This window comes from Anser anser, assembly GCF_964211835.1.
Source record: "Anser anser genome assembly, chromosome: 15".
Taxonomy (NCBI): domain Eukaryota; kingdom Metazoa; phylum Chordata; class Aves; order Anseriformes; family Anatidae; genus Anser; species Anser anser.
In genome coordinates, this window is record NC_139736.1 from 13,727,565 (window position 1) to 13,740,439 (window position 12,875).

General features: G+C 38.4%; 2 protein-coding genes across 6 annotated transcripts in view; one reads left to right on the forward strand and one right to left on the reverse strand.

The window, feature by feature from the left end:
• The window catches only part of IFT140 (intraflagellar transport 140), a 76,975-nt gene that overhangs the window by 29,348 nt on the left and 34,752 nt on the right, over window positions 1-12,875 (reverse strand). The window lies entirely within an intron of this gene.
• Window positions 1-12,875, forward strand: part of TMEM204 (transmembrane protein 204) — a 29,433-nt gene that overhangs the window by 13,854 nt on the left and 2,704 nt on the right. Inside the window, exon 2 of the mRNA XM_083800048.1 lies at window positions 1,906-2,061. Within this exon, the coding sequence (XP_083656174.1) occupies window positions 1,906-2,061 (156 nt within the window). The remainder of the gene's footprint in view (window positions 1-1,905; window positions 2,062-12,875) is intronic.

Sequence of the window (12,875 nt, forward strand, 5' to 3'; positions counted from 1 at the left end):
CAAAAATGAACTCACTAGGAAAAAAAACCACCTTTATCATCTTAAGACTTTATTCAATATGAAAACGTTTAATGGACTACGTATCTTAATTAAATCATGAGTTGTTTCTTACAACACTAGGAGCTAAAAATGAACTATGAAGAGAAAATAAAGGTCAAACTAATTCTTATGGTTCACAACAGTAAGACCGGACTGAATGATTACCACTATGAAATTTACTCTTGTTGATATCAAGTTTTGTTTTTTGCACTGCTTGGCAGTCTCCTTAGAGGATCAGGAATTTACTTCAGTTCTTAGCTAAAGAAATAGGGCGGCAAAGAGGGAAAATATCCAAGCACTTGGCAAACATGAATTAAGTCTTAATCAAACAACAGAAGAGATCAAAATTTAAACTTTGACTCCAAACCCTCCTCTCCTCCTCCACTGCTGCCTGCTTTCTTAGGTATCAGCTCCTCAGTCATGGACTGTTCCAATAAATGTAAGGTGGAACATGCCTACCTTACCACAAACAAGCTAGTGCAACAAATTTTACAAAGCCTTACTGCACAGCAATGGGCAATAGGAACAAAGACATCACCAAGACATTCTGTAAAAAGAAAAAATGCATTGTGAGGTTTGGGGACACAGAAATCCACAAATCCTGCTGCCAAAATAAAAAAGTCCCTAGGCAAAGCTGTCTAACTGACAAGTAATTTTTGTTTACAATTCTCCAGAAAATAAAATTCTGGTGGTTAGTGCACCTAAATTCAATCATAAACAGTTACGTTGCTTTTGAAAAATGACATGAATTTTCATGTCTTGAGCCTTTCCTTTTCTAACACGACTTATACATCGAGCTGCTTCTGTTTCAGAATAGCAACAACATATTAGCAAGAGATGTTGAACTGGCACAATGATATTTACAATACCTACCTTTTGCTAGAGAGGAAGGAAAAGGATGAAAACAGGACATCCACCAGGTTAACAGGAAAAGTAGGAAAAAAAGCCTGACTAAAAGTACCAAACTTTGCAATGAATATATTCGATTCAGCACCCAGCTGAATCAGGTTTCTATCCAAGACTCGAGGTATTTATGTCTATAATTATTTCTGCATTTGTTCTTTATATTTAATATGTATAAATATATGAAGTCATGTAACTTCTTTTACATGTAAATGGCACAAGAACACCTCATTTGGAGCTGTCAAGCATTGACATCTTTCACTGTAAATCTCTCCTTTGTTACACAGGGGGTGTAACATACAAGGGTCTTTGCAGTGTGTCCAAAAGATTTGTAAGTGTTAAAAGAAGGAAAAGTTAAGAATTCTCTATATGAAGTTCTATTATCAGCATCTCTTAAACCAGCAATAAGTTAGCGGTAGTCCACAAAATGTTAAAGGACAATCCAGTTGGACTAGGTGAAAAATTTCAAGTGTTACAGATTTTTTTTTTCTGTGGTATGATTGTCTTAGAGCCTTGAAAACCCAAACCATGAACAAAGGTTCCATTTCAATCAGTGCCATACAAATGCAGAACAAAAGGACAGTTCCTGCCCTAAACAATTCTGGCTACTAATTACATGTAGAATCTTCACAGGGCAGAAACCAAACGCTTTCGGCAGGCTGTTCTTCAAAATTAGTTACCTGCTTCATAAGATTGTTTTGCTCTGAAGCAACAGTTATAGGGTACCGTTTAACTAAAGAAAAGATTCAACACATCCTAAAGAAAATCTGTTCCTAATCAGACCACAGGAAATGCAGTTAAGAGTAAGGGATTGCCAGGATGGGGAATACTATTTGAGAAACATTTTCTGTGGAATACATTTTACATACCTGCTTAGCCAGGATTTTAAACACCGCCTCCCTGCCCCCCTTTGTTTTTTTTTAAATCATTTTAACTTTAGACTTCCTTCTTATGTTTCCCTAGTGCAGTTTGACATGATGCGTGCCTGTAACCTCATTGCTACTGTTGCTCTGACTGCTGGCCAGCTCATCTTCGTCCTGGGTCTAGTGGAGATACCCATCATATCACAGGATACCCAGTGGTGGGAGGAAGCCATAGCTGCTGTGTTCCAGCTTGCCAGTAAGTACACTTTTTTTTTTTCTGATGGAAAAAACACTTCATCCCTATTAAATCCAGGAAAAAATGAGTTTCTTACTTCAAAAATCTTTCAAGTGATAAAGCATAGCAAAAAGGCCTAAATCTAAAAGTAAGCTTATTGTCTCTTAAAAGCTCTCCCCATGTGATTCTGCAATACATGAATAGAAGCTTTTATGTTGGAAATATCAGAATGAGTCTTCTGCCAGCCTAGAAAAGCAAGCCATTATTATTTCCTCTGAAACCAGGAACACAAGCCTAAAAGAAATGAAATCAATGCAGCGTAATCCCATAGGTTAGCAGAACAAGCAGCTGTTTGAAAACATAGCAGAATGGCAGAACAAATTTCAGGAGTTTTCCTGAAACACTACTATTTGCTTTCAGGTAACTGAATTCTACTCAGTCATGATCAGCTGGATTTTGATAGAGCTACCTCTTACAATCTAGCAAAGAAAGTTGGAGTCAACTTGCAACAGTGACAGTCATAAATAAAACTCCCCACAGTAATTCTCGTAGACAAGGACTATACAGAAATGAGTGAGGAAAGGAGGAAATGGTTTTATCACAATATCCTATTGAGAGCAGTGGCAAGAATCTTTATTACATAAAGTCACTCAGTATTTATTATACCAAGTCCAATCCTATAAACTATCCACGTACGAAACTGTCATTAATGGAGTGTAACACTCAGACTGTTTACAAGATCATATTTAAAACATACATTGTTATCAATGTAACTAACAGGTTATAATTAAGTAACACTTTTTAAAAGTCAAAATTGAATTTTAAAACCATTGAATATTTACAATGATATAAATCTGAGATCCCCAGTTTACCCTGCTGCAAGACCAGAAGCTAGTCCAGGTTATTTAAATATGGTTCCCACAGCAATAACCACCCGTTAAGGATGAACCTGAATTTCAAATAAGAGAAGACTGGTGTAACAGAGGTTCTGTAACTCTCAAAGCATCCGATCCGGATTCCAGGTGCAGCAAGACCCCCACGCATCAGTTCAGTAAAACCAAAAGCCAGATATGTAGCCTCACCATAGTAAAGCCTCCCTACAGTCTCATGTATACTATGGACTTTTACAATTCTGGATACCTTTTGCACAGCTCTCCTTGATCTTCAGGTGCAATGCTGGCTTTACACTTCCCTCCCTCCCATCCTCCCCCAAACTCAACATGTCTGTTTTTCACAGAGGAAATGCATTCTGGCCCTGTTTAGATTTGTTGTTTCATTGACAAACAGCACAGTGGACAGCCCTGTGCCTTTATTCTATCAAGGCTGCTAATTTTAGACTTTTTTTTTTTCCTGTGCTGAAGTCTGTTTTAAACACAGTCAGAGAGAGACTGAAGGGCGCCAGGATATCCCGACACAGGAGAAGGAAATGCCTGCTATTACCTGTTATGCAAGCTGAACCTTGAAATCCCCAGTGCTGGGAGGGGAGAAGGGAAGAAAGCCAGAGTCAGAATGATTAGCAAAACACTAATGAGAATGGCTGAAGAAGCTGTTGAATCAAGAAGTTCATCTGCTTGTCTGTGTTCAAAAGGTGTGAGGAGATGGATCTGGCAGCTCATGACAGCTACAAAGAAAGACGTCATGCCGCACGAATCAAAGCTCTCCCATCTGCAGAAATGATGCAATGACTTCGGTGGTTAGCTCTCCCCCCATACTTTACAGTTATGGCATGCTCTCCTTTGCTGTCATCAGATGGTTTTCTGCCCTGCAGTCAGTAACACAGCATCAATTTTACGTCTCATTAGCTTAATGAGAATTTTATGTTAAAACAAACTCCTTACAGACATCCAGAACTACCAGCTCTACGGATAGGTATTTCGAAAAAAAATAAAAATAAAAAAATAATAAAAAAAAAAGTAGTCACAATATCTGCCCTTATCCCAGTATAAAGTTGACTTCTTTGAAAGCTCTCTAATTTGCCAGGACAGTGGTGTGTGAACTGCGACTGCCCTCAGTAAGTAAGGGTCTGTCCTCACAGGACAGACAGTTCAGAGTACAGCTTGCACTGACAGAAGAGGCTTTTTCCTCTTTCAGAAAGAAAGATGTGCTTTGGAATGTCAGGCCACTCAAATTGGCCAAAAAATCAGCCGCATCAAACAAATCCCTCAGATTTACCCCGCACAACAGCATTTTATACATAATGGTTAATATGTTATTTGTCTGATACCAGACAAAATGTGAAAATTGTGAGCAAGTCCAACATTTCTGTATCTCTGATGAATAACTGCTGCTACAACTAGGACACCATGATTTTTTTTTAATGAAGTGGAAGAAAGTTGACTGCCTCTTACCCTGTAAGCCACAGGTAACACTTCACTTTTGAGCCTCCATTCCAAGATGGTAATCTCCCATCCATTTTCAAAGTACAGTAAAGCATCAGAAGAGAACAACGGATTATTTAAAAGCACTTTGTTCATGAAACAGCTCAAGTTAAATCACTGTGAAGCTCCACCCTACTTCATTTATATTACAGTGCAGTCTTCTGTCACCACTTCTCAGGATTCTGCATTCTGGCTGATCACATTCAGCATTCAGGCCACTTGGTTCAAAGAGCTGATTTGACTCTCCTTAAACAAGCTACCTCTCATTTAACAGTAAAGCAGCTACAGATTAAGTTTCTGTGAAAGACCCTCTGCTTTCACCAAACTTTAATTCAATGAATTTTGGTCTTGTTAAAAAGCCTACTTTCCCTACACATTGAGTAAAACGGAGACGGGATGGTATTTTAAGGGATAAAGCCATAGTGTACATGAGGTTATATTTTAGTGCAGACAGATCATTTGTGTGAGAAGAACAATATTATAAAATCACAGAATAATCTAGGTTTTCAAAGACCTTCAAGATCATAGAACGTACATACTTGGATCTTATTAAATATTTGAGTATTGTCTGGGCGATTCCTATTTATTACACTTTCAGATGTCATCCTGCCACATACTTAAAACAGGCATCCAGCTCCTGTTCTTTTCTTTTCCAAATGTGTGGGTTTCATTACAGTTTCCTGTAGTCTGAACAGAAGTCCTTTCTGTTTTAGAAAACTAAGCGTACTAAGTATCATCTTCCAAACTCTATCACAAGTTCTAATCAACCATGTTTGATCCCACAAGAGCTTTTGATGACTCCAGGCTCCCCTGCTTTTTCACTTCTACAACGTGCACAAATGTTTGACAGTCATTCAAAAACGACAGACCTCTGACAGAAGATAAAAGCCCCAGGAAGCAAAGAGGAAGGAAAGAAGAGAGCAAACAGCGTTGCTCCTGGGAGAGCAATGGGATTCGCACAGCTCCAAAGCTCCACAACCTCACACCTCCCAGTTAACAGGAAAGCAAACTGTTTGCTTTGGAAAAGCAACGTGGTGAAAATGGAACCAGTGCTGTATGTGGAATTTTGTGTCAATGCTCAGAAATTTCTCTCTAGAGGTTTTTCGATTTTTTTTTTTCTTTTCCTCCAGGGAACAGTTAAAAACTCAATGTGCTGAATATAAGATGATGAGCTGATGACTCGTTGTAAAGGGAAACCCATACCAACAGGACAGGGAATAAAGAGCACTTCAGACAACATTAAATTACTGCAAGTAGTAACCTGCCAGACTAGATCAGACCTAACGTATTCTAGCCAAGTCTCCTATCTTGTACAACGGCGAATATTAGACTTCAGAGGGAAATGTTAGAAACAGGTGGGGAGGTCTGGGATACATTAGATCTCATCCTAGTTTCTAGAAGTCCAAGACTGGAATAAATCTGAATAATAATGGTTAATATTCCTTCCAATTACTTTTCAGCATTAAATTACTTTAATACCTAATATCCTGAAGATTACAACATTTTGTGTTCCTACTGAGCTTGCCATTTACAGCCAAATAAATTACAATTTTACCTCTTTTGAATTTCAAGCCTTGCACTGCAACTTCTCCTGCTGTTTTCCATCTGACAGCGTATTTCACTCTAGACCCCTAACAAATCACAGGAAACCTGAGTTCATACACACTCTTATGTCTGTGCTATTAAGCCTTAAAACCAACAACACTTTAAACAGTTTACCTTATTTACTTTCTCCTTTCCTCCTGGGTATTACAACTTTAGCTCTGTTGATGTCCAGAAAATCTTAGTGCAGAACAGAAGAGCAAAGCAGCCATTGGAGAATATAGCTGACTATAATTGTGATAGCAATGTGATCCTGATTTCTGTATTACTTCCTTCCACCTTTTTCCTTCACAAAACCCTCAAGCCAGAACTGTTTTATGAGGAGATCTATGGAGCTCCAGCCTAACACTTCCTGAAAAGGAAGCAAATAAATGATATTAAACCTAAAAGTCATAACAAAAAGAACTTGATTGTTTGATTTGTGGTAAATGCTTTTGTTATTTCTCACTTATTTTACCTCAGCACCAAACCTGCATGTTCTTTATGTGGATTGCAAACCTCAAAGTGATCTTGCTTTCATATACCTGCAAAATGAAAGATCTTTAGATATGGAAGACTATCCTGCTTACTTTGACTGATGGTTCACATGAACAGCTGAGCCAGCAAACTAGGAAGGGCAGTACCTCACAAGAACTGTGTTGAACTCTTCAACTGCAGCAGGAAAATGGCCCGCCTGTGTTCTTCATGTCTAAATACAGATTTGAGTAGCAGACAATCTGTTGTGACATCTCAACATCAAGGGCGCGTTCTAACTCGAAATATGGTAATAATGTATTACCGATAAATATGCAAGTATAAGGAATGCATTTCATGACTGTTAGAAATAATGCAGTAATGCAGAAAAAAAAAGCATATGAAGCAAGTTCAACTCAAGTATTTATTTTACTGTTTATGAAGATGTCTACTAAGAAGTTTCAACTTGAGTCATTTAGCTAGAGCCGAAGTTAAACTCCTGTTTATCCTTTGATACCTCAGAAGATGGAGAGGACAGAGCTCTTGAAAAATGCATGAAAACAGCTCATCCTTAACGACAAATTACCATCGCTAACATTTCTAGGAGGATCACTTGTCAATGACTGCTTCTCTCTGCAGTTTTCTTTTCTCCATTTTTTTCTACAAGTGACAAGAGCTCTTACCTGTGTCTGACACACGATCTACTTAGACCAAAAGCAGAACTTCCCTTGACTCAAACTGCCAGTGCTTCACAGGTGCCAAACAGCCTTTGCAGCTAACTTTTGGTCTGCAAGCCTGCACATTTATCCTTATTTAAACAGATGACCGACAGAAATTATGGCTACTTCATAGGGAATGCTTTGCTACGTTCAGCTCAAGGACTGGCATTATTTTTATGGAAATCTCCAAAATGTAACTAAGAAAAGAAAGTTCACTGTCAGTAGACCTACACTTGTTAAACAGTGGTCTGCACCTCCTTTAGAAGATTTCCACTAACAAAGTAGAAATCATTCTCTTACAACAAAGTCTCTCAACCTTACGAGGTTACAAAGACGAACTGACAAATTCAAAAGAACACCATAATTGCCCCTGAGAAGCTCTGTTACTCATAACTTGTTTAATTCTAAGAGATGTTACATTTAACCAAAATCCTTGGGAGCTTTTATTGTACTCAACAATATCCAAATAAAAATTCAAAGTCTACTCAAGTCCTTGGGACATTGTAAACCAAAACGAGCATACGTCTACAGCTTTCAGGCTGGTACTACGAAGAGCACAGAAGTATCACAGAAGCACTGCAGCTGCCTCACACTCTAACAACTCTTTTGTACCAAGCTGAGTCAGGAAAAGGTATTAACTGATTAATTATTTACATTGATTCCTACAGCAATTGAACTTTGGGAATCTACCTCACGTTGATAAATAAAACTGAACTTCTACAAGCAGCTTATCTAAGCTTGCAATTCTCAGCAGCTAAACCATTCCTGTAAAAGTTCACTGGGTATGTAGAGAAGGGAGTTAAGCATTCCCCTCCCTGTTCACTGTTTTTACAGCACAAGGGTCGTTTGTAAAATGTGAACAACAGGCTGGCTGCTCTGCTTTCCTTCTCCCTCCTCCTGGCAGAGAAAGTCATCCTATGGGACAAGCTGTAAAGAAAAGGATTATAAACCCTTCTTGCACTGACCTACTAAGCTGGCTTTTTCATCCAGATAAATTAGCCTGCTGTGTGCTCTCTGGCATAGCAGGGAGCTAGGGGATGAGATTGTACTTCCTGAGGCAAATTAACACTGTTCCTGATACAGACTTTCTACCAATCCCCCCCAAAAGCAACGGAGATTTCTAAGACTGCAGTATCAGTGTCGTAATAAGATCTATGCAAATCAAGGTGTGTCTGGAAAAAAATATCACAAGTAGAAAGAGACTAAGAAAGTTCTTGTAAAATACTAAAAATCTGTAGTTGGCTGACAGCCAGCTACAGTCGAACAGGAAATTCAGTACACAGACCTAAAATGTAAGTTCAAAAAGCAACATTCTCCTAAACCCACCCCCTCCAACACGGTCAAATACTGTCCCAACCAAAAGTCTTCCTAGTGAATTTGTTATCTGTTTCCTTCCCCAGCGGAAAAGCCCCCCCGTTCAGGCTTGTTTTGCTACCGATGGGAAACAACCAGAGATAAACAGCAGCTCTGTGGGAAAATAAAGTACTTTAAGTAATCTCATCAGGATTTTTCGTAGAGATCTGGCCTCTGTGCAGACTTTAGACAATACACAGTAAGTGACCTGAAACTGATTGACATACGTTTCTTTCCAATTAAATTAATACAGGGAAATTCAGCCATGCATGCATCTAGAAGTCCTGTCACGGCTACCCAACAGAAATTAAATTGACCTAGAAGAAAATTAATATTCTCATAACTGAACTGAGTATTAAGGAAATGTTTCCTATCTACAACTCTTAAAATAAATACCAAGAAGTGACACTGTTCCAACAGGTATTTTAACTGCTTTCCAATAGGAAGAGTCCTTTGCAATCCATGACTCACTTTTTCCTCCCCTCCCTTTTTCAATACTGAGATACTTTATAGAACAAAATATTATAATGGATTAAAAAGTGTCTTTAATCATATCACACAGTAGATGCTGCAATTGTAGAGGGGAATAAAAGTATATCATGAATTAAGAGAAAAAAGATTTATGGCGAGTAGAGCAATTTTCTGGTTATTTTTAGTAGAAGTTACCTACGGGAAATAGTCTGGGAAGGCTATAACTCTTTTCCTCCAGGTATTTTACTGGAACATCGAAATTTAATTCAGACACTGTTGTTCAATATTACGAATATTTATCTGAAGTGAAAATCAGTGCAATCACTTTAGTCACTGCAATCAGGGAGACAGAGAAGCTATTCTTAGTGCATGGTTAAAAGTCTGCCAATAAAAATAAGCCTTTCTCAATACAGTGCCAAATTCTGCATTGGCACATTTACATTAACAACTGTGTTATACCCAAATCACACAACCACCAATAGGAGCTGAATTCCAGCACCATTTTACCTACACCAAATTTTCACAAGTGATACACTGAGTGAACATTCAGAAATATTCAAGGCAACAAATTAAAATGTTGTCAAAGCTACGCTAATAACTGGCACAGTGAAGGCAGTACACAAAGCAGAAGATAACAACCCCATGAAAATACTTGGTTGTAGTTGCGTTAGTAAAAATAAAATGTTAGTCAAACTTCAGTTTCATTCTCTTTCAATACAGAAACTGGTTACTATTGCTTCAATGCCCTAGGATTTGTGATCACGTGGTATTCATGTAATTATTTGTAAGGTTTTATCCATCAATCTGGCAAAACAGAGCACTCCTTGGATATAGCTATATAAGAGACCCAACAAAATAAAAATCTACTTTCCCTGATTAATTGTGGAAACACTCTGGAGCAATGTGCTTCCAACTCTCCCACCTCAGTCATGCTTTCTCTCTCTTAAATGTCAGTTCCTGTCTAGCCTGCGGCAAAGTTAGAATACAGATCCTATGTTTTTCACTCAAGAGCCCCAGTGACTGACTCACTCCTGATATCTGCCAAGTCAGGGAGCTCTGAAACTGATTATCTCCCAATTCCCTCCTGCTCAGGCACTGGCACAAAACTGCAAGAGAAGAGGAAGCCTGTTGCACCATTGGCTGACCAGCTGATCTAGGGTTGAGGAAAAAGGCCTGTGAAGGGAAATAGTCTTGCTAGCATAAATAGTTTTTTGGGGGGGCCTGTAAGTAAACCTTAGTCCTTTTTTCTGGTGCATAATTTCTCCATCAGATGGAAGGATGTTCATGAGGTTGGCCCATCTAGCACAGAGATGTGCTGTCATTTAGGACAGCAATTGCTGTAAGTGATACATAAGGAAGAAATAAAAAGGTGTTTGGGGAAAAAAAAAAAGTTTAGATCTTGAAAGCATACCTGTAGCATTTATTTACCTCTGTAGTACCATAAAGGAGTGTGCATAGACTGCTGCTTGCCTCAACTAAGTGAGCAAAGAATGGGGAAAACTCGTGCCCAAGGGAGTACAGCTCACACACACCAGGAACCCTAACATTTTTTCCCAGCAGGCTTGCACAAGAAGATGTGACTTCCAGAAAGGAAACTGGAAGTGCTGATCATCCATTATTTCCCTAATTTAGATGTACCAGTAAATACCTGTAAACCTGAAGTGGGGAAGGCAGCAGTTGCAAATCAGTAACTGGGCATTAAGCTGAAAGACACTGCGTATCAGGGTTACTCTATGTAACTGGTGATCTCGAACCTAGCTCCTGCTGCCAAGAAAGCATGCGACAAATACTGCATGATAGCATACAGTGGACTGTTATTAACAAGTATAACTGGTCCTTAGAGGTATTTGTAAGTGGCCACTGATGCACACAGCGTGGCTTCAAAGCTCCTTCCTCCTTAAGTAGTAGTATTAAATTGAACTCTATCTTTAAAAATGAATGTGAATTAAGCTATTTCAAGTCTAGCCAGTGCATCTGACAAGCTATATGATTTGCATTACCTTGTTTTGTTTTTAAATACTTAACTTTTGGGGGAATCCCCTGTGAAACGTGAACTGAAATGAAAACTCAAGAGGAAAACTGATGGCAAACATCTGCCATGCGCCAGGCAGATTCTTCAGTAAGATGAGTCTTTTGTTTTGTACCTCAATACCCTCCTTCCTCTAAGAATTTTAAACCAGCAGGAAAAGAAACAGGTCTACAACTTAGGAAGTACAACCAACCTCCCTTTCTCTCAGCTTCCTGTCTTTATATGAGACAAATGGTACCTATCACCCTTTGAAAAGTGGATTACAACCTGTAGAAGAGCAACTGGTGTTGGTGTTCCACAAATAAAGAATCTGATCTTCACCTGTCTCCTCAACTACGTGCCTAAGGAGAAATTGAACTCAAGAGGAAGAACGCAGTGTTGAATGTATTGCACTGGACACGAGTCACACAGTTTTGTTTCGCAGCTGTCACTACCTTCTTATACACCATTACTGTTAACAATAAAGAAAAAGTCGTACAAGACCCAGATAACACCAAACATCAAAGTCATTAGTAATTCAAAAGCAGTTCAAGGAAACTTCACAGAAAAGGAAGAGCACAACTAACTGTAGCTTCGGATACAAAAGTAGCATTCTGTGAATGCCCTAACATATAAGCTTCAGTGAGGATTTTCACTGCATGAAGGAAAGAACACTTCCACTTTCACATGATGAGATAAAGTCCATGAATATTCAGAAAAACTGACACCTTCAAAGATAGATGATATACCATCTACAGTCCAAGGATGTCGATAATGTGTCTGGCTTCAAGAAACCGAGATTTAAAAAAAAAAAAAAAAGCATGCATAATCTGATACACAGCATGCTGTCCAGCTGTTATTACTGAAAAAAAAAAAAAAGATTTAAGCTTGTCAAGCACTTCACAATTTTTTCTACCCCAACCATAACTCAGTATTTTATCAAACAGGAACCAAGAAGCAACTTTCCAACTTGTATACTTACAAATACTAGAGGACCCATGTATTAGTTAATTATTAATTAAGCCCCCATCTCCAACACAGCTAAAGTTAAAATGGCTTCCTCTTTTCCAGTTCTCATACATTTTCACAGGGAATCCGAAAAGCCCACAGACTCTCCTTGGAGCGCTAACAATTATTGGACAAGTCAGTGATTTCTGTAACTGTGTTCCGTGTGGCTACAATTGTCCCATATGAAACTTGTTCAGTTTAGTTAAAAATGAACGATTAAATAACTGCTAGAATTCATGATGCCTCAGAGAACCTTACTGAAAAAAAAAATAAAAATCAAGGAATTATCTCAATTGCTGTCCTTAAAACTAACTTAACAACTTAAAACTCATCCATAGTATGTTAGTCTTCCTTCACAGCAAATGCTATTATAGATTGGAAAAATAGCAGTAAAGACCTGTTCCTAATGTAAGAATCTACTTTCTCATATATCCTTCAGGAGAAATGCCTTACTTTGAGTCTTCTCTGGTATATGCCATCTGTGGGACCACACTACTTTAGGAGAAGGTGTAGCAAGCAACTGAGTTAGAAACTACCATCTAGGTAGACATGAGAACACCAACAATGCCAGACATTTCCCAAATTAATACTCATGTTATATCCATTTATAATGGATATTCAGATTTCACAATGACTCTCAAAATAGTAAGTGTCATGCCTATTTGAGTGATGACTGATTTTTTTTCCTCCTGTTTGTATTTTACTTCCAACTTGCATCTTTCATCTTCGCTGTTTTATTAGTCTTTTTCTAAAGAACTTGAAAGCCTGGTTTATCCCCTCATAACACTTCTCCAGCATAGAGAAATTAGGACCGTTAGGTCCCATTTATTTCACCTTCTTTCC